The sequence below is a fragment of the Hakea prostrata genome, chromosome 7, assembly GCF_041222555.1.
Source record: "Hakea prostrata isolate BN-2017 chromosome 7, UWA_Hpros_2, whole genome shotgun sequence".
Classification (NCBI taxonomy): Eukaryota; Viridiplantae; Streptophyta; class Magnoliopsida; order Proteales; family Proteaceae; genus Hakea; species Hakea prostrata.
The window spans coordinates 27,136,523-27,158,696 of NC_142606.1; the positions used below are offsets into that span (position 1 = coordinate 27,136,523).

General features: G+C 40.6%; 1 protein-coding gene across 1 annotated transcript; it reads left to right on the plus strand.

The window, feature by feature from the left end:
- The first annotated feature begins 8,382 nt into the window (after positions 1-8,382).
- Positions 8,383-20,425, plus strand: LOC149010835 (NADH dehydrogenase [ubiquinone] iron-sulfur protein 6, mitochondrial-like). The gene is made up of 3 exons (XM_089163511.1): positions 8,383-8,589; positions 19,826-19,910; positions 20,059-20,425. The coding sequence occupies exons 1-3, from the start codon at positions 8,440-8,442 to the stop codon at positions 20,166-20,168; spliced, it is 345 nt and encodes a 114-aa protein (XP_089019637.1). The 5' UTR covers positions 8,383-8,439; the 3' UTR covers positions 20,169-20,425.
- The last annotated feature ends 1,749 nt before the right edge of the window (positions 20,426-22,174 follow it).

A 22,174-nucleotide genomic window follows, 5' to 3' on the forward strand; every position in this document is an offset into this window, starting at 1 on the left:
GATCGGAAGGTGGAGGATCAATCTTATCCTTGGTCCAGTCGGGAGGAGGAATACCCGTGTCGGTAAATACTTCAGGATGGCAAACAAGACCGTAGGGAGTCGTATCAAAATGAGGATCTTTCCTTAGTATCGATTCCCATACTTCGTTCTCACCATCCCAGTACGCCTGCAAGTTATAAGCATTCAGCATATCAACAAAGGGCTTACTGTGTAAATACTTGAAGACGCAGGCTCTACGAACATCGGTTGGAAGGGATTCGGGCAAAGGAACGACAGCTTGCCTTTCGGGTAACGTTTCAGATCCTTTGGCTCCCGACTTTCCAACTGTTCACTCCATCGTCGGATCTTCTCCCTGGCATCATCCAAGTCCGACCGAAGACGACCAATCATCGAATTTTTTTCTCCTGCCACCTCCCAAGCTAGATTCCGAAGGCGAGCAATCTCAACATCTTTAGCTTCAGAGATTTCCCGAAGCCTAGAAACCTCATTGCTCAACCTACCGAGTCTAGTAACTCGCTTCCACTTGGTTGTGGAAGTTACCAAGAAGACTCCCGCAAACAACTTACGAGTTAGCGACGAGCAGAAAAGTAATTTTTCAGAATCGGAGGATAATGAAGAAAGACTTACATCACCCAAGTGACTTCGTAAAGACTTCATCCGGAAGTTTGGAAAGAACTGCGCTCTCGGAAGTCATTCGAGCAGCAAGTACACCATTCCAACGCTCTGTCAAACTCGTTTGACACTAATTCAAGTGAAGGATGAGAAGGATGAACTACACCAAGAGAAGGATGAGCTTCATCACTTGTCACCCGACGGCGCTTCCTAGTGGCAAAATCCTCCAACTCAGAAGGAGAGGAGGAGGATGCCAAACAAGCACTAGAGTTAGAAATAGGAGCAGCACACTGCCGGGACCACACCTTCATCGACGCCAACATAGTTGCCTTGGATGCCCGAAGAGTCTCCTTCGGGGGCTCACCAACAGGCTCACCAGCAGGAGCGTCGGCAGCACCATCGGCAATGGAGTGATCAAGATCTTCCTGGGAAAGACGAGCGATCACTTCGGGCAAAGGAGGCGCAGGGACGGCATCAATAGAAACTGCGGGAATCTGACTTGAAGATTCACCGCCGGCAGCCGCCTTACGCTTGGATGATTCACTAGCTGAAACCACCGCACTGGCCCCAACCACCACCGACGGAACGATTTTCTTGCAAGATTTTGCTCTGATAAAGTTCGGGTTGATCTTGGGAGCCACTATGCAAAACAACAAAAAAACCAGCCGTATCAGTACAGAAATAAACGACAGCAACAGCGGGGAAACCCTAGTTTTCTAATGCTTCTGACAAAGCAACAAACTAAACCCCAAGTATAACTACTGTGCAGTTTACTCAGGGGGGAAGTGGGGAAAGAGATGAGTAATCAAAAAAACTCACTTGTTCAGAAGTGGATAGAGCTGTTGTTGGAGTACGAGGAATACGGAAGCAGGCCGAAGGAAGAAAGGTTGCTTTGGCACTTTAGCAAATCTAACTTGCAGAAGTCAGGATAGATGGAGAGTACCCACGAAGGCTTTAAATAGCCTCAGGTATAAGACGACGGTTGAAGGCTAAGGACAACCGACGACCTAGATCGAAATGACGCTTCGAAATCTGCAAAAAACAAGATCAACGGTTGAAGGGATGCCACATGGAAACATGTGGAAGCGAGCACTGATGCGAGAGATACCTCCAATCGTCGCACCGCCATTAAAATAATGGATGTATTTCGATTCATTGGAAACAGTGAATGGTATACAAAAAAAGGAAAACGTTTGAACTTCGCGAAGGGAAACGTGCGGACTTTGCAATAAATGAAGTAGTGGGGAAGATTAATGCATCTTCCCGAAACGCATCTTCACAATATTTCTACAAGATTATTATTCGGCGAGGAATGAAAAGTTAAGTGATAAGTTTTATCATACTTTGATATTCAAGGCAAGATTCCGGCAGGAGACGGGGAAATTTAGAGGCCAACATGAAAAAAGAAATGTCTATTCATTAAATTGAGGGTAAATCTTTACAAAAGGACAACTCCCTAAGCCTTTTCTTCATTGTTGCCCGAGGGACCCTGGTCGGGAGGACTTTTCTCAGGATCATGAGAAGAGCCTTCCTCAAGAGTGGCATCGGCTGAATCCTCTACAACAACAACTTGAGACTCGGCTTGTGATTTCTCCTCTGGAAGTGCCGGCTCGTCATTCAGGTATGCCTCATATTGAGGGTCAGCTGGAAAAGGATCATCTTCTTCCTGAGCCCAGTCCGGGAGATCCATACCAACTTTCCCGCAGACCTCTTGGTGGCATACCTCACGAAAAGGAGCAGTGTCGAAGTCAGGGATCGATCCAAGGATTTGCTCCCAAACGTCGTTCTGACCCATGCGATAAGCTTGAATGATGTAGAGACCTAGCAACTCGGAGAAAGGTACGCTGTTCAGGTATTTCCGAATGCACTCCTTCTGAAGCTCTGGCTTTATATGCTTAGGCTTGCTAGGGATCGCCAACTTCAGATGTTCTTCGAGCTCCCTACTTTTGATTTCAAGGCTGTCACCAAACAACGTGGCAGCTGCCTTTTGCTTCCTGGCCTCGCGCTCGGCAGCAGTGACACGAATTTTCGAAGCTTCGAGGGCTTCCTTGAGGGAGATCACTTCTTCCTCATGCTTTTTCTGCAGCTCCACGGTAGTTGCAGTCAGCTGGTCTATTTCAGAATTGGCCTTGGCCAATTTCTCTTCACAAGTTTGCAGCAAGGAGCTGGTGCGACCAACCCGGCTCAATGCTTCCATGTGTTGATAAAAGCTCAACACAACATTCCTGGGAAGGCGGAAGATATCAGAAGAAGTCATAAGAAATTATGAAAACATAAGTAATCAAGAAGACCGGTACCTTGTAGATTGACTAACAAGGGAGGTGTCATCCAGGGCTTCAAACTCCTGGCGATCAGAAGGAGCAAGACTAAGGGAGCTCCATTCTGCAGCTTTCTCGGGATCCCGAGTAACCCTGTCGGTCATCTTCAGGGTCCACTGGGGGATGAAGACCTCCTCACCATCCGTCAAAGCTTTGGATTTTTTATTGGAGGGAGCATCAATTGTGTAGTGCCTCCTCTTGGTTCGGGCGGAGGAAGAGACATTAGACCTCTCCACCATCTGTTTCTTCCCTTTACCCGAAGCATCGGCTACAGGTCTGATATTCCTGATACCCCTATAAGAGGGGTCGGGAGAGGGAAGAGAAGCCTCTTGATCTACGGTCAAAACCCTGGGCGATCGTTGCTCGGCTGTCACAACGGCCCTAGCGGCCTTCACCCGCAGGCTTTCAGGGTTCATTCTGGGAGGCACTGCAAAGAAGAAGGACAAGAGTCGGGAATTCAAAACATATCACTTGAGTCAAATCAAAGGATGATGGTTAGAAGCTCACAATGAGCCAAGCCCCAAGATCTGAAGGATGGAGTTATACTCCACTTCATATCCATGTATCTCTTGATACCACGGAATGGATTTGATCTTCCTGATGACCGCCTCGTCTTCTCTGGATAAGGGAAGGCCCCGGTTACTCTCGGACGAAGAAGTAAACCTCCTCCAGGTGGTTGGGAAGTTAAGATCTGATGGAGGCGCTCGACAGAAAAAGTATCGTTCGCGCCATCTTTTGTGGTTAGAAGGGCAAGTTCCTTTGACAAGGATGCTGCCCCTCCAATCAAGTTCAGCCTTATTGCGTTTGGAAAGAAAGACCCATCCCGGGATGATGGGAGATAGAAAGAACATGAAAATGTACAAAAAGAGAAAGAGATGGCGTAATGCCAAGCTCAAAACACAAACCCAAGAAGCCGACGATGAGACACCAGCTATTGGGGAGGAGCATTCCCGGACAAATGTTCCAGTAATTCAAAACTGCGGAGAACAAAGGATTAAAAAAGGGAAAGCGAACCCCTCTTTCCAGTGCATCTATATACAGAGAAAATTCACCCGAAAGGGATGAATCAACCCTCTCATCGGGGTGGGGAGCCCTAACTGATATGAGGAAGGAAGATCAAAATCTTGGACATTTGAAAGAAGGGTTTCCTCATTGTAAATGGAGGGAGCAGAGCCAGAGTCCACCATTGGACCCGGAGGTTTGAGGCTGCCTAGAAGACTCGACAATCTTGGAAGATCCGGACTCGAGAAGGACGGGAGAAGGTTCGGTTTTTCTTTCAAAACCTTTTGAGAAACTTCAGCGAACTCTGCGGAGAGAGGACGGTTAGGGTTTTGTTATCACTATCCGATTGTTCGGGAGCGCGGGGAGAAGCAAAAGCATCACTTGCTATTACCAACATGGGGTACTAAAGAAGCCCTATCGTCCACCATTACTCGTTTGATAAACTACAAAAAGAAAAAGACCAAGTAAACTTACCGATTCGGTGAGACGGAAGCTTGAGAGCGGGAAGGCGCGAAGCAGACAACAAAGGTTCAAATTCCAGACGGGAAGAATGAAACCTACGAAGACAACGAACCGCTTTTAAAACTCCCGCATGAGTGTTCGGGAATCTGAACGATCGAGATTGATCCAAAATCAACGATCAAGATTGAAAGACGTTTTGAAAGTTTGAACTCACGAATCCGAAATAGGCGTTCGGAAACCGTCGCTTGGATGACATGAGCCACGACATATCAACTACAACGAGATATGTGGCCTTACACTCACAAAGCTCGAGGAAAAGTGACCACTGCATTAAATGTGATATGACATTTAATGAAGCACGCAGAGATCATCACCTGACGACGAACCCAGTTAAAAACCAAGCCCTCGGGATCGACCGAACGCTTGGTCTGGGGGGCTCGTGATATGGAGAGTTTATGATCAGACCAGGTTCCATATCTAGTTTGACCCTCGACCCCGGTCGAGACGGAGAAAACCGAATCGCTCTCGAGCGAACCGGATCCGGAAGATGGCTTGCTGAAGAAGAAAGCTTATTCGGCTGCAAGCGTGCCCTAATCTTACTTATGGATTAGGGTAATCACCTTAATGAGGGCAGACTCAAACTGACGGCTGCGGATAATCATTATCGAAGGGATAACCATCGCATAACCTAAAGGTTATCTCAGGAGTCCTCTACTAGCCCAAACTAGTAGAAGTCTATCGCTCAACGGATCTCACTGATGAGATCCAACGACTACCCGAAGAAGGCTCAAGTGCATCCAACGAAGGAGATTCGAAGGTACACTCTATATAAACCTCACTACCATACAAGGTGAGGGACGGATCAATCGATCAAAAAGAATACTATCTGAGACTCAGGTTCAGATACATACTGATAGACCTAAACTATCCGCGATATGCTATCTAGATCACCTTTCCCAGTTCTTCATTCCTTAGCTCTGTGCTTCTAGCAGAGCCGTTTGTGATTAAGTTCATCAACTGACTTAGCCTTCGGAGGTGGACTCCCGACCCCAGCGGTTGGGCCACATCTGACGCTTTCGTTTTGCAAGACATCACGTGGAGATCCAAGGGCTGAGCAGATTTTGGACGCATCATAGCCCAACTCACCACACTTGGCATACAAATTTAATAGAGAAATGCGTAAACATCAGTTAAGTCAGATTTCAATGCATAACCTGGCTAAGGCCAAGGTAACCAAAGTCAGAGTTTGAAGACTAGGGGCAGCTTCGTAATGCATTCTGTCAAAGCATTCAGTAGCTTTGAGATAATTTCCTATGAGAATAATCAGAAATCATAACATTCCATGATGTAGCAACCCTTTTACCCATCTTGTCAAAAAGAATTTCTGCATCTTTAAGGTTCCCTATTTTAGCATACACTGTCAAAATTGCATTATGGACGGGTACGTTATTTTCAAACCCTCCTTTGATCAGATAACTCTAAAATTGTATACCTACAACTAGATCAACATTGTCACTGAATTGGGACCGAATTTCTTCATTCGCATGTCATGGAATAACTTAAAAGCATCAGAATAATTTATATTCCAAACATAATCATAAATCAGTAATGTCCAGGAAACTAAATCTCTATGAGGCATCTCATCAAACACTTGACAAGCATGGGTTTGTTTGAGCATTTGAAGGTCAATCTATGAATTTAATAAACATAGAACACATGGTATGGATAAGACTCTGTTCACAAAACCGTGTTCGGTTGTCAAGCGATGGACATGTGATGGAAGATAAAATTTGATAGCTAAACCGAGCACATACGCCATCATTAAGAGTGAAGCAATCATACATTTATAAACATTAATAAACTAGACTTTGCTCATGAGTTTGGCAAGATCAGAACTTATAAATATTAATACGACTATAAAGATGGCAATGCCAATCTCAAAAAATCATTATAAAACCAACTATTGTGGAGAACATATAGCCTGAGGGGGCCCCCGAGACGAACGTAGACCCCCACTCGGGATAGAGAAGTCTTTTTAAGGGAAGTCCTCTTAGGAGGATTCTGAGAATCCCTTCTGGAGTAAAACACATACCCCCTCGGGACATGTGTCTTTTGCATGCTCGGGAGGAATAGTGTTCTCCCTTGAGAAGCATAGAAAACCCCCTCGGGAGGAAGCTTATTGACCACCTCGGGAGGGAGCATATTCACCCCTTCAGGGAACATGCACGGAATAAGCTCAAGAAGCCCACTTGGACTAAGTCCAATAGTGACGTTACAGATGGCCAAGTCAGAAGAGTTAGTTACAGATAACTACTCAATGAGACCGTTGCGAGAATTGGGGAGACAAGTCATCAGATAACGGCTTTATCTAATTCGACAAAGAAGGAGCCGTTATTCCGAAGATATTCCCTCACTCTTCAACTGTCGATCCGAAACTCAAGGAAGCGCCGCCTCCAGGTAACCTCTATATAAACCCACCTCCTACATGGAGAAAGGTACGAGAATTTATCTGATCATTTATGCATTATGTTCTTGAGAACTCTCTCAAGAACCCTTATTGTTGCCTTGGCTGATTTGGGCGTCGAAGGCGGTTCCCCGGCCAAAACTTGGCTGGACCGTTCTTGTTTTCTGTGTAGGTGCAGGCATCTCAGTTATTCGAACTTGGTTGAGGAGCTCTTAAGGTGATCATCTCAGTATCTGGCCCCCGAAGAAGTTCTAGACGCAACACCAACAATTTGTGGTTGAATGCAATTTCACATGCTTACGGCACATTGTTTCTTAATTGTATTAAAAGGAAACCAACTCAATTCATTGTGATTTCCGAATCATTAGGCGACACCTTAATGCACAGTAAATTAGTCATTGTCGATAGCAAGGAGGGTGAATGAAAAACATACCGTACGGTTAGATTAATCGTAGAAAAGGATTCAACTCATATACCTTTGAATCGCAGACGAATTCGTCAAAAATAAAAATACCGTAAGGTTGGTTTAATATTCTTGATTTGATTTGCACAATGGCCCTTTGATCAAAATTTCCACAGACGGCGCCAAATGATGCGTCCAAAATTTGCTCAACCCTTAGATTGCTGATGAATGACCTGCAAAACAAAGTTAGACCAAAGTTAGGCGTGGTCTGACCCTGGGGTCAGTAGGCCACCTCCGAAGGCTAAGTCAGTAGTTGGAACACCATAGAGCTCTGGCGAGTTGCAAAGCTTAATTGAGAGATAGAATGGAAGAGGAACGATTGAGTTACCTCTATTGGGCATAAGGCTTTAGTTTATATAGGATTTACCTCCCTTCCTTGACCGTCGGATTAATTCATGATCCTTCTTGGTGGCCGTCCGATTGTAGGGTTTTCCCCCTTTTCTCGAGGGTGGAAGCAGTTTCCATGATCAACACGATTGCCCACTCCTCAAGGTAGTTGTAACCGTATATAACTCAATCACGTATCCCGAATTTCTCGGGATTGTGCTTATCCTTGGAACCATAAGGTTCCTTCCTCATCACGCGACCATGATGGCCGATCCTGACCGTGATGGCCGAAACCAAACGTGGGGTCAGGCCGTCTTCGACCGAGGTTAAAGACTAAACCAAAGATGGACCCTGTTCAGTAATATTTTATCCGCAACCCTACAAGAAAATGAATTGTCTATTTCTGACAAGGAAATGAATTGGATAAAATTCCGATTTTTGGTGTTTGGAGGTCTAGAAAAGAAAAGATATAAAAAGGATTTTAAATCGGGTTCTTAAAATAGGACGCACGGTATGTTGATGGGCCTTGTTTCCGTTCTGCGCCCATTGGATTGGAATCTTGGTGGCTGAATCAAAATCTCGGCCAGTCATTACTTTATACTAAAGAGATGCAACGAGTGAATTCCTCTCGGCCACCGAGATTTCGATCTAACGGTTCACTTGATCGTGAAGCAATTTCAATGTTAAAGTAGAGAGACCTTGAAATAAGATGCCCCAATTTCTATCACCACAACGCAAAAAGTCCAGAAAGTCTCTCTCCGCTCGCTCGCGCTCTCTTTGTCTGTGTTTCAATGGCAGCAGGAGGAAGAAAACAAGGATTCGCTATGGCGTCAAATCTCCTGAAATCCATAATGGGTCCGTCACCTCTTTCGCCGAGCGTCAGAAGTTTCAGTGTGGTTAAAAGTGAAATCATCACCAGTCACACCGCTAAATGGATGCAGGTACCACTCAACATTTTCAACTGATAGATTGCTAACCAGCTGAAATTTTGGGGGTTTTGGATTTACATTGTTGTTTACCTTTCCTGGGTTTCGTTCTGGAATTTCTCGGGACTGTCTTGAATTTGACGTGGTTAATTTGGTTTCCTCTACTGGCCTAGGGAAACTCACGATTCATCTCTGTTTGCTTCGGTTTGATCTCTTATCCTTTTAGATTTTGTGAAAGGTGCGAATGGAAACAAAAAATTTCTCTTTTGGATTCTTTTGGCAAAGACCGTAAAGGTGTGAGGATGGATGTTGAATTGGTTATTCCTGTGAGAAGGCTGACCATAAGGGAATTCCTTTGACATTCCAGCTGTTTGTGCGGTTGTCGTCGTACCAAGACAGAAGCCTTCGCTGACTACCCTTTTCCTCATACGACGACCCAGTTAATTTAAATCTTCCTATCTTTCGAAATGAATGATTTCTTAATTAATTCTTGAAACAAAAACTTCTACTCCTGCTTCTTGCGAATTATTGAACTAACTGATTGTGCTGAACCTTGGCGATTTATTATGGTATCAGTTTGTTGCAACTGAAATTACTTGAGCATTGTCAGTTTAGATTAATTTCACCTCTTCTTATTTTTGTCATAGCTGGATGGGTTTTAATTTTCAAGCGTCCAACTGGTCCAACTGGTGAACTACTGTTCAGTTTATTTACCTTTCTTCATTATCAGTGTGTTGATGTTCATCATTAAAAACCGCAGTCTTAAGAAGGAACTCCACCAGTGTTTGCTACCAGTTCCCAAGCGCAGATAGGATGTTTGATGCATCAGGTTTGCATGGGGCACAGCTAAAGAAGGCCCTTCCAAACCCTTTTTATGCCCTACCAAACCCTTTTTATGCCATTCCAAACCCTTTTTACATGGATTATATACTCATGTATAAAAAATAATATGCGAGGACTTCCTTGACAGAATAAGTAACAGGTACAATAGGTACTAGGTGCAATGAAAAGTGAGCAAAGGTTAGCTTGGGTGTCCTTTTAAGCAACGTGTTCCATCAGCCCCAAAGGCACTTACATATAGGCAAGGGTTCTTTACACCATGTATGAAGGTAAAGAAGCTAGTCCAAAAGCTTAAGATTAGATAGCATCTTGAAACATTTGATCTTTAGCAGGTAAGAGTTTAGAATTAATAGATATCACGAGGAGAAGAAAGATAAATGTAGCTTGTGACTAAGAGGCTAGATGGAAGAGAAAAAATAGCTAAGGATTTCGATTACTTTAAAACTTGGAATATTTGTAGATAAAAGTAATAGAGGTGGAGTGAGATTTAGTGGTGGATAAAAAACTAAGAGACTATTTGATGGAACAAACTAGGGTGGGCAAAAAGGGGTGGGAAAAGTGCATTATGTCCCATGTAGTACCAATAGGTGAGTTTGTTTAGTTAACTGGGGTGGGAGAATGAGGAGACAAGCCTCCTTAAATTCAGGAGTTTGTCTACTAGGTGGCATTGATGTTTTCTTGCCCCATTCCTTTAAGGTAGCCCACCCAAAAGGAAAGTCCCCAATTTCACTTTTCTCTTGTTGTCCCTTCTCTTTTTTGCCCCGTTACCCAATTCACATGGGTTGCACACATTTAACTATCCTACCCTTTTTTTTCCAATCAAACAAATGGTCTTTAATGAATGATTCGGTAAATGTAATGTAGTATTGTATTTGAATGATCAAAATAGTAGCCAAATAGGACCTTTCACAGGGAATCAACTGCAAATATGATGGACTTAAGATAGATAAAATTCAGATACAATGGAAGGCTGAAATCCGAAGTGGTAGAACAAGGATATTGGTTTAAGAACAAGGACTAACTAGGTCTTCAAAACAGCAGTATGCTATAAAGAAGGGTCGAAACTAGAATGGTATTATAAGGATAATAGCATATAACGAAACGGGCTGAATAGATCTTCAAATAGGGGCAGAACGATAATGAAGAAAGTGATAATAACAACATAACATGTAACACCCGGGCTTCTCACCGCAAGGTGGATCGATTGGATCAAACACCAACCTTCCTTGATCAAACACAAGGAGTCTTAACACCCGGGCTTCTCACCGCAAGGTGGATCGATTGGATTGAACACCAATCTACCTTGATCAAACACAAGGGTTCTCCAAGAGGAGGAATGCTAGCAAACAATTTGATTTCAATTCATAAGTTGTTTTCTTTCATCTCTTACATAAGTCTCTTATATAGCACTCTAAAGAGACATAAACATTAAGGGTAACATCCAACCACTAGCTAACACAACCTACTACAAACATTAATGGAAACATCCAACTACTACCCAAGACCACTAGTCAAAAACAATAATGGAAACATCCAACTACCACCCAACACCACTAGTCAAAACAATAATAGAAATATCCACCTACTATACCCCACCACTAACTACACCACCTACTAGCTCCTTTTGTTGACTTTTCAAAGCTAGACTTGGGCTTAGTTCAAAATAGTGGGCTGATATTCTTCTTCCACTAAAGTGATCCAATCCCATGAAACCATGGGCTCATTTTAACCCACTTCAATAGTCCTAGCCCATGCAAGCCATGGGCTGTTTTGGGTCATGTCCTTAGGCTTTAATGGGCTTGAGCTTTGGGCTTTTCTCTCTTTTGTATCTGCTGCCAATTCTGCATCAAGATGTTAAAAGATTCAAACGATTGCATCTATTAAGCTTGCATTGGAGAAAGAGGTTGTTAATATAATTAGTGCTTATGCACCTCAAATAGGTTTTGGATAAAAGTAGTAAGTTACCATTTTGGGATCACATCAATGGATAAGTATATGCTTTTAAAAAGGCCACACAAGGTGCTCCAAGACTCTTGCACCTAGGAAGGTATTGGGAGGGTCAAATATATGTAGTCTTACTGCTGTTTCTAGAGGTGCTGTTTCCAGCACCTGACAGCCTCTCTATACAAGGATAAGGGTGTGTACCAACATAAGCTTTTAGTCTAGGAGCGAAGATTATCATAGGGGATGATTTAAATGGACATGTTGGGTATGATCTAAGAGGCCAAGGTTCGAAAACACATCTCAATCAAGTCAAGACCACCAAGACCTTGCTGAAATATTAGCAAGCTTTTGCCTTTCTCAAGGAAGCTTTTAATCTTCAAATTGTATTAAAGGACTAAAAAATCAACACAAACACACACAAAATTTGTTGTGTTGGATTTGCATCCTTAGTTGGAAGTAAACATCAAACCCTTAATGAAAATTGCTTATTTTGCACATTGTTTGAGTGCTGTGGCACATCATTGGCATGTAAACTAAGTGATTTATGCAATAATGGATGAAGCCATATCAATACGATTTGTGGTAATGTGGCATACCCCAATAGTATATCCTAGCGGCTACTAATATTGAGTCATGTTGTGGTCAAAAAGTCAAGGACTAAAGTTTCTCCCCTTCTTTATTGATTTACTTAGTAATTTCGAAGCTTGTAGGGAGCTAGTGCTTTTTTATAATATGCAGTACCATTTTTTGAAATTTTGGCTAGACCGGATACAAGTACCAAAATTTGAGTCGAGACATTTTAGTTAGTTCAGGCTTTACTTTTTGGTTGGTGCAGGTCTTATGTCTTGGTTATGAACTCATGGTAGCTCATATCTTTTGAATTCTCGCCAAGATCTCGCCAAGGCTTAGAAAGGTCATAAAGGCTATGAAGGTATAAAAGGAGGATATGGTTTTGGAGAAAGGATAGAAGAGGGGATCTCAGTTTTAGATGATTTTGTGGCTTATAGTGTTATCTATTGTTTACTCTACTATAAAAGAGCAAGAGAGAAGCATTTTAGTGACCTTCAAAAGTGGACTTCATAGCAGCCAAATGTATTTCTTCCGAGATAGATAAATCCTTATGTAAGGACTCTTAAGGTTTATACCACGGGAGAGCTATTAGTGACCTTCAAAAGTGGACTTCGTAGCAGCCAAATGAATTTCTTCTGAGATAGATAAATCCTTATGTAATAATGTAAGGACTATAAGGTTTATACCGTGGGAGAGCTAAGTGCCTAACTACACTGTGTAGATTATTAGCCATGGATATGTGCATCACTAAACAGAACCATAAGAACAATAAGTTTATTTACCTTAGGACCGTTTGTTTCCTAGAATAAAAGTGGGGTGGGAAAAAGTTTGAAAAAGCAAAATTTTCCATGAAATCCCAAAGTGTGGCTTGTTTGGTTCACTCGGGTGGGAAAGTTGGCAGACAAGCTTCCTTAAATGAAGGAAGCTTGTCTTTTGAGGTGACATGCTAACTTTCTCATCCCATGCCTTTTCAAAACCCTATAAAATATGTGAGATTTTGTGAAAAACAATAAAGTGGTACTCACATTTAACACTTTTCCCCAAAATCCCTTCATTTCCTTTCCTTCTTCCTCACCCCATTACATATGGGGCCCACATGTTTGTGTTTTTTTGTTTTTTAACCCCTTTTTTCCCACTTCACCTTCGCAAACGGTGCCTCAAGGTATGGTGGTGGGTTCTAAGATAATACTCCAGAAATCATTTGCTAATGAAGTAATCAACCAAGGAAAGTAAGACTTTGAGGGAGACACTTATACAATATGGATGAGATGACTACTTTTAACAATGTATTAGGCAAATTGAGAGTAAAACTTCATTGCTTTAGAGAGACTTGGTAATGGGATGACAAGTTCAAGTAGGCACTAAGACAAAGAAATCTAGGTTTAAGACATGGTTAAAGTACTAAAAGATGTAGAGTACCTACTTCATAATTTTAGTAGAAATGAAGCTAGGAAGGTTTTGGAAAAAGAAAGTATGAAGACATATGAAGATCTGTAGAACGATTTTAGCATAAAGGAAGGGTGAAAGGCCATCTATTAGATAGTTAAATTGAGGGAAAGAAAGAGCGGCGATCCTGACCATGTTAGATGTACTATAAGTAAAGATGATATGGTACTACAAAGGGATGAGGTCATTAAAAAGAGAGGGAAGGTCTAAGTGATAATGTTTTGGAGACTGCATTAATGATGTAATATCGAATTGGACTAACTGAAACAGTCCCAAAACAGGATCATAAAGAGGGTATAAGATTCCAGCAATAAGAGAAAACTCACATTAAAAATAATAATTTAGGCCATTAGATGGACCAGAAATTTAGGTTGAGCTCTCTTCTGAAATCTGGAATGCTTTGTAGATTATTGGGCTGGATTATTGCCTTACTGATGCAGTTCAGCAGTCTGAAACTACCCGCAGGTATAGGGAAGCAGAACTAGGGTTGGCTTAGTTGATGTAGGGATTCACTACACCAAGACAAATATCATGTTCATACTTAGGGGTATTTAAGATCTTATTTACTCTTTTATTTTGAATTTCAATTTGTAAACCTACTGAGTTTTTGATAGTGAATCCTACTTTTGAATCCTAGTGTGAGTTTAGCCCTAGCTTGTCATTTAAAGCAGGGGCAGAGCTACACCAGGGCTAGGTGGGCTGTGCAACCCCCCCGGCTTTTTGAAAATTTCCCTTTGGCCCTTTTTCTGTGTGTGAATTATCAGCACTTGCGCCCTACCCCAATTTTTTGAAACTTCCTTTCTAACCATCTTTCCGTGTATGAAATATCAGTACATCCCCCCCCCCCCCCCCCCCCGGAAGTTAAATCCTGGCTCTGCCCTTGATTTAAAGTCCTAGTATTGTAATTCTAATTAGACTTTGAATTCCTATTTCTTTTCTATCCAGCCATTAGGCTTTATGCATGTAACAGCTCTTGAAGAGCAAACCATGATATAGTGAAAAATAAATTTTGCTTTTAGCATTGTCACATGTTGAATTACATGTTTCAGTTCCGTCCTCCCTTTTCTAAATTTATTCAATCTTCTTCTGTCCTTCAAATTGCTGGAAAATTATTTCAAGTTTAAGGACATCTTCTACTATTCAAGCTGCTCTATGAGGAATTCTCTAACAAATAGAAAGTTGAATCATCCTCAACCCAGATCTTCTTCTCATCCTCCAAATCATAAGCCCTAGCTTTCCTCAAGCCCTGAACTTCTTGGCAAATCGTAGAACTTCCAGCGACTAAACAAGATATCGAAATTGTTTATTTTTGGGATCAAATGATCCTCTCACCGTTAGGGTGGCTAGTCCAACTTACAACTTACAACTGCTTACCATTAGAGACCTTGGCTTCCCTGTTCTCTGAACTTCATCCCACGTCCTAAAACCACAGACCAAACCAGATATTAAAATTGCCAACTTCTGGACCAAATTTCCCTCGACCATAAGTATGACTCAATCCCTGTTGCAGCTTATTTGACTATTAGAACCTCTATATTCGTTAATTTCTTCTTTAAGAGAGAAAATCCCAGAACCGAACCCTTGTTTACTGTCACATCAATTTCAGCATCTCCCACCATTAAAAACATTATCAAATTTACACTCTTAGACTCCCCTACACTCACTTGACTTAACCCCATCATCAAACCTTAGTTTGGTTGAAAACCCTCTTTTTTTACCTTACTGAATTTACCAGCCCACCCATAGAAAAAAATTCGAGGGAAACTCAAGTTTCGATCAGGTGAAAATGGGAAACATAGGTGGGAAACTGGGAAATTTCGAGGAGACTTAAGATTTTTTTGTGCAAGTTTCGACATGGAATTTCGACAAGTTTTAAGGAGTATTTTATGGAGGGACTTTGCATTTAAGCTAATTAGAGTATAAAGAATACATTGGCTGTATTTTGCTAAAAAAATCAATGTAGATATGTCATTCAATGTACATAACATCAATGTAGAGTTGTCCGAAAAGTACACTATAAACTTAACTACTTAAGCACATAACATTCAATATATAATTTCTAACTTCAAAATAGCTGACAATAAAAGGAAAGTACAACTTAGTGCCAAGAGTGGATCCATCCTGTAAACTGAGTAATACTATGCCTGTAACAACCTCTCCTCCAACCAACGAACATAGACGTCCCATGACATTTTATGCCTATGGTTATCAAGGTAATCGATAACTATAACTTTATGAGTCTGGTCATCAACATGCTTAAGATAACCAGTCTGAGGGAATACGCAATTTGGATAAAGAAGTCCTGATGGAGGGGGTTGAACCAGTCTGTGAAGCTACAAAATTTACAGGAAAAGTTCCAGGTTTCCACGAAATTTCCCATGTTTCCCACAAAATTTGGGAATTTTTTTCTCTCTTGAACCAGCTAGTCCAGTTGGTTGAACCAGGTTTCGAGGTTTCGACAAGCTTCGATCAAAACTGAGGACTTTTTTTCCGTCCTCATAAGTTTCGTTTTGACTTTTCAAAAATTTCGCAAAATTTTTCATGTTTCGACTGAAATTTGTACCATGAGCCCATCTACAGATCCTGGTTATTATGATTATTGGCTTTTTGTGGGTCCCTTCCAAGGTAGGATTATGTTGCTAACCCAATCCTTGTCTAGTAAGGTAACATAAAATTTACAATATAATGGAATAAACTGACTCAAAACATGACTTGAACTAAACTACTTAAGTAAATCCATTTTCGTATTTTCTATACATATTTAGGCCCATTAAAGTGACTGAACAAAGAAAACCCATCGGATGAAAGATCCACCTTATGCATAAACCAACCCAAGGCTTATTTTGCCCTATAGGTCACCTACTGCATCAATTGCCCATCAAGACACCATGTGTTAAAGATTTTATGGAAAAGAAGCTACATGGAGGACGAAAGTAGACAAGGCACAAGGCCCAAATGAGGTACCAATGGTTGTGAGGAATTTCATCGGAATCTGTGGTTTATTTCTGCTTACTATGATGTTTAACAAGATTATAAGCATCAGGAAAATTCCATAGGAATGAAAGAGAAGCATAAGTAAAGGTGATAATCAGAGCTGCAATGGCTATAGAGACATGATACGAATGAGTCATACATTTAAACCCCCTCCACCGGGGGGAAAAATTAATAAATAAATGATGCATCTTGCTACAGAATTATAGCGAAAGGGTTATTTAGATCCAGTTGAGTGAAAAATTACAATTATAGGGATCCAATTTGGTTTTATGCCTAGAAGATCCATGACTGAAGCTTTATACTTGCAAGATGTATGAAAAATTATAGAGATTGCAAGAAGCATCTCCGTATGGTCCTTATAACTTAGGAAAAATATATTTGTCGTCGAGTCCCTAGGGAGTCAATTTGCAAATACTAAGGAAGTGTTTCAAGAACATGTGGACATAATCAACAATATGTATTATGGTACAGTGACAAGTGTAAGGGTTGTATTGGAAACCAAGCTTGTGAATGCCCAATTACAATTCAGTTACATCAAGCATCAGCTTTAAGCCCTTATTTGCATTTGCTTGTCATGAATAATTTAACTAAGGATACTCAAGGTGAGTTCTCCTGATGTATGCTTCTTTTATTTATTATTATTATTATTATTTTTTGGTTTGGTGAAATGGGGCAGAAGTAGGAACTAACTCTAAGTTGTACTCATGTAGAACCTTGGAATCGAAGGGTTTGAAATTGTAAGGTAAATTTAAAGAAGATGGGAGTATGTTGTGTGTTACTTTGGTCACACTAGGATGGATAGTTAGGTGGTGAAAACTGATGAGTGGGAGAGGGAGATTTGCAAATTTAAGTTTTGTTGTGTATCTAGGTTCAATCATAAATAAAAGAGGTGATACATGGGATGATATTTCACAGAAATTTAAATAGGATGAATCTAGTGGAGAGGTGCATCTCCTATGTTGTCTGTATTCCTTCACAACTTAAAAAGGAAAAATTTATAGGTACCTTTATGTTCTATGATATATGGTACAGAAGTTGGCAGTTAATAATCATTATATGGATAAACTGATGTAGTGGAGATGGACAATGTTGAGATAGATGAATGGCAAAACTAGGAAGGTTTATATGAGGAGTGAACATATCAGAACTGATTCTAGAGTATCTCCAATACATGATAAGCCACAAGAAAGTCATTTGAGGAGGCATCACCATATTCAGCTGAAGCTTTATTGAAGCTACTAAAAGAGCTAGGTGAGTAGGTGCTGACCTAATATCAGAGTAGGAGAAGCATTGAGGAAAAGCATGCATAGCATGGCCTTCATATCAAGTATGGCCTCAAATAGAAGTTGAAAGAGAGATATTCATGTAGCTGACCCGATTTTGTTGGGATAGGCTGTGTTATTGCATTATGCTAAGAAAGAAATGAGGAGGAATTATTGCTTCCAAATTCTACCATGCTGTTGCTTTGGGACAATCACCTTTTTTGTTGCTTATCTGAGGGGAAAAAGTGGTTTTCCTCAAAGACGCCCAAAATTCTTAATTAGGCTGCAAAATTTCAGTTAGTTAGGAGTTCCTAGTGGCACACCCAAAGAAAAATAAGATTTCCTTGTGAGATCTTTATTTCTGTGATATTCAACGTCTGTTAGAAGGTCGTACTTGTGTTTATAGCCCTTGCTTTTGCTGGTTATACATGTGCTCAGCATGCAAATTCCCGGGCCATTGCCCCTGGATTTTTTTTTGTAGAATGGCAAACCACATCTCATGCTTGGCTTGACAGGTTAGACTCAGTGAACATATATCATGGTTGGTATTTGTGAAATGTGTTGACTCATCCTATTGGTATCCCAGCTCCCAGTTTTTGTCTAGCATTTCTCTCTCTTCTGGTTTAGCCGTTTCAAATATGGGTGTAACAATATCTCCTTGATGTCTGCCTAAAACAGAAGAGACTCAAAAGAGTAAAGTCACCCCAATACCTGCTCTGCTGTATTTGGTTTGATTCTTTGTCTAGAGGCAAATATTCCATGCGTCAGCTGTTAAACTTTTATTTTGTCAAAAGTCTTCAATAACAATCACCATAACCTTATCCAAACTCAGTGGGGTCGGCTACATGGATCTAGACAAGGTTAAGTAAAAGAGACAGGAGAAAGTAAAGGTTATAAAGGATGAATTGGTTTTTGGAGTGAACATAAAAATTGGCATTGTAGCTTTCTTTTTGCCTAGAATTCTATTATTTTATCTATAGAATTGCCAACATGTGATGAATGACAAATATAAAAAATAAAAAAAATAATAAAAAAAGCCGATGGATGAATGGAATGAATCATAAAAGTTGGAAAGATTCTTCAGATTTAGTCATACCATTGAATAGCATTTATATGCAAAATCTAGGATTTAGAGCTCCATTACCTGTAAGTGAATTTTTTTTGTCATTCTCTCACCCCTTCCCTACTTTATTCCACTACATATTTATATTTTGTATTTGCTTCAGAACTTGGGGGGACAAAGTAATGAATTCCCAATTACAGTTGGGCTACATCAAGGATCAACTTTAAGCCCATATCTATTTGCACTTGTAATGGATGAATTAACCAAAGACATTCAAGATGAGGTCCCCTGGTGTATGTTTTTTGCTGATGATATTTTGTTGATTGATAAGACTCAAGTGGAGATTAATATCAAATTAGATCATGGAGAGCAGCTTTAGAATCAAGAGGATTTAAACTAAGTAGAACGAAGACGCAATATCTAGTTTGTAACTTCAGTCATGATCGGACAGACAATGAGGTGGTGATACTTGATGATAAGGAGGTTCCTTAGAGTGATTGTGTTAGTATATAGGTTTAATTATAAATAAAAGAGGTGATATAGAGGATGATGTTTCTCAAAGAATTAAAATAGAATGGATGAAGTGGAGAGGTGCGTTCGAAGTCTTGTGTGATTGGCGTATTCCATTGAAACTTAAAGGAAAATTTTATACTAACTATGATATATGGTGCAGAGTGTTGGGCTGTTAAAAAGAATCATATAAATAAACTCAGTGTAGTAGAAATGAGGATGTTAAGATGGATGGATGACAAAACTAGGAATGATCATATTAGAGTTGGTTTGGGAGTTCCTCCCATAAGTGATAAGCTTTGAAAAAGTCGTTAGAGGTGGCACGACTACGTTCAACGAAGACCTATAAATGCCCCTGTACGGAGAAGTGATATAATTTAGATTGAAGGGACTAGAAGAGCTAGTGGTAGACCTAAGATAACCTTAAGAGAAATGGTGAGAAAGAATATGCATAGCTTAGGCCTTGTATCTAGCATGACTCAAACAGAACTGATTGGAAGACAAGAATCCATATAGCGGACCTTATTTAGTTGGGACAAGGCTTCTTGTTGTTGTATTTGCTTTAGAACTTCGTAAAACTTTTGAGCTTTGAAGATAATCTATTTGATGTAATGATCTTCAGGATACAAGTAAAAAATCTCCAATGGAATTGATCAATGATGTCCCACCCATCAAGGTTGGAGGCAGGATTGCGGCTTGTGAAGGAGGTAGGTTCCCAAGAAACTGCCCACTTGTAGGCTTGCTTATTTTTTGTGATCAGACCTTTTCACTTCATTTTCCAGAGGAGTGGATGGTAAAACCATACATGTTTCTTTGATCTGATGGTATTCTCACCGTCTTCTATTTCTGTTGCAGACACCGATCCTGCACTTGGGCACCCAATTGAATTCATATGCCTGGACTTGGACGAGCCTGCTATTTGCAAGTATTGTGGCCTCCGCTATGTTCAAGATCACCATCATTAGATGTTGTATACTTCTTACTGTTGGAGAATGGTCTATCAAAGATTGAATCCTTGCATAACCATGATTGGCAGAAAACAATTTTATTTTCTCGTTATGGCTTGAGTTCTGTTCTGGTGTATTTGTAACACATTCTCCTGTTTATTATCTGCAAATAAGCGAAAAAAGGTTTTGGTTGATCTCTGATAGGTTGATCTGTTAATCCCCAGAGTTTTCTCTTGTTTAGTATCTAAAATGACACTGTTTTTGGTTTTTCAATTGAAAGGATATATTTTTATTATTCTTCTAAATACAGGGTAATTAGAGTTCGTTAGAGTTACTAGGGTTAATCAGGTCAACTCAGCCCAACCCAGCCCGCTCAAGGTCAATAAATCAGGCTTGGGTTGCGCTGAACTTGACAGGGCAGGGTCTGGGTTAAGACTTTGTAATTATGGGGGGGTCATTTATTTTTGTAGGTTCAATTTTTTTGGAACAGCTTGATTATGAAGGTTATTTAGCCCTGGGTCTGGGTCTAATACCTATAATAACATCCTTGGATTCGGTTGGATATGTGAATGGAATCTCGATCCTCACCCCGTCGGGGAGCACAGTGCTACCCTGATGGGTTCCCGACCACACAAAACAGTGGGGTCCATGAATGAAATTTTAATTTTTTTTTGTTTTTTCTAAAAAGTGTTTTACACTGTGGGCCACACTGTTTTGTGTGGTCCGGAACCCGTCGGGGGAGTTGATCCGGACTCGAATGGAATGGGATATCTTTTTCTGGCATTCCATATAAGATACTGACACAAATGAGGATGATACATCATAAAGTCATCGTTATCTGGGTAAAATTTTTAGTGCAAAGACCTAAGGTATACATGCCTACATGTAGGACCCCAAGTTGCAATATAGATAGAGATGTTCTGGAGCGTCATGTCCATTTCCACACGAAGAATCATTTGAAATGACATGTTTAGAAAGTGCTAGTTTGGTATTACTGAGGTTGCTAGAATGTGATATTTCCAGAGGAACACTTTAATGTACGCAGTAATTATTTTTTTTAATGTTGGCAGTAATTTAAGCTTTCAAAAGAACTTCCATATCAAAGATTTCCTATGTTGGGAGATGGGTCAAGCTGCTTTTTAGGTATCAAATCCACCATTTTTTAGGGGTAAACGAATTGAAGAATGATTCAGTGTATCTGGGAACTAACATGGTGCAAAGAAGAGCCAAGATCAAATTTCTCAAATTCATCTTGAGAAAAATCCAGTCAAAATTTGTAACTTGGAAAGCAAGCAGCCTTTCATTTGCAGGCAGAGAGGTACTCATCAAATCAGTATTACAACCAATGTCTCTCTACCAAATGAAGTGCTTCCGATTCCCTAAATCCATATGCAAGCAAATCGATTCCATATGCCACAAGTTCTGGCTAGAGCATCCCACCAAATCAAAGCAATTAAGCCTAATTTCATGGAGAAAGTGTTGCCAACCAAAAGAGGCAGGAGGCCTGGGCTTAAAAAAAATGGAAGATGTAAATAGTGTCCTTCTACTAAAACAAGGATGGAGAATCCTTTTTGAACATCAATCATTATGGGCCAAAACATTAGATATTTCTCTAACTCAAGTATCTTTCACCCAAAAGTCAGGAAAAAAGGGGGATCATGGCCATGGAGGAGCATCTGCAGTATTCTTCCATCTCTACAACAAATGGTAAAACGACAAATTGGAAATGGTACGACCACCTCCTTTTGGTATGATTGATGGCACCAACAACCTACCACCATTGCGGAAGCAAATCCTGAGGAAGAAATTTGGGACACTACAGTAACTGTAGCACAAATGCTACAAATTGTTCAGATAAACAGGGAGTATCTCTCATTTCTCAACAACTACAATCAAATTTTTATTAACCTCAATATCTCTTCTACAGATGACAAATGGGTTTCGGAGATCTCTTCAACGGGACAATTCACAGCCAAGCTAGCAGCCAAAGCGTTGATGAAACAAAACCAATCAATTTCAACAGA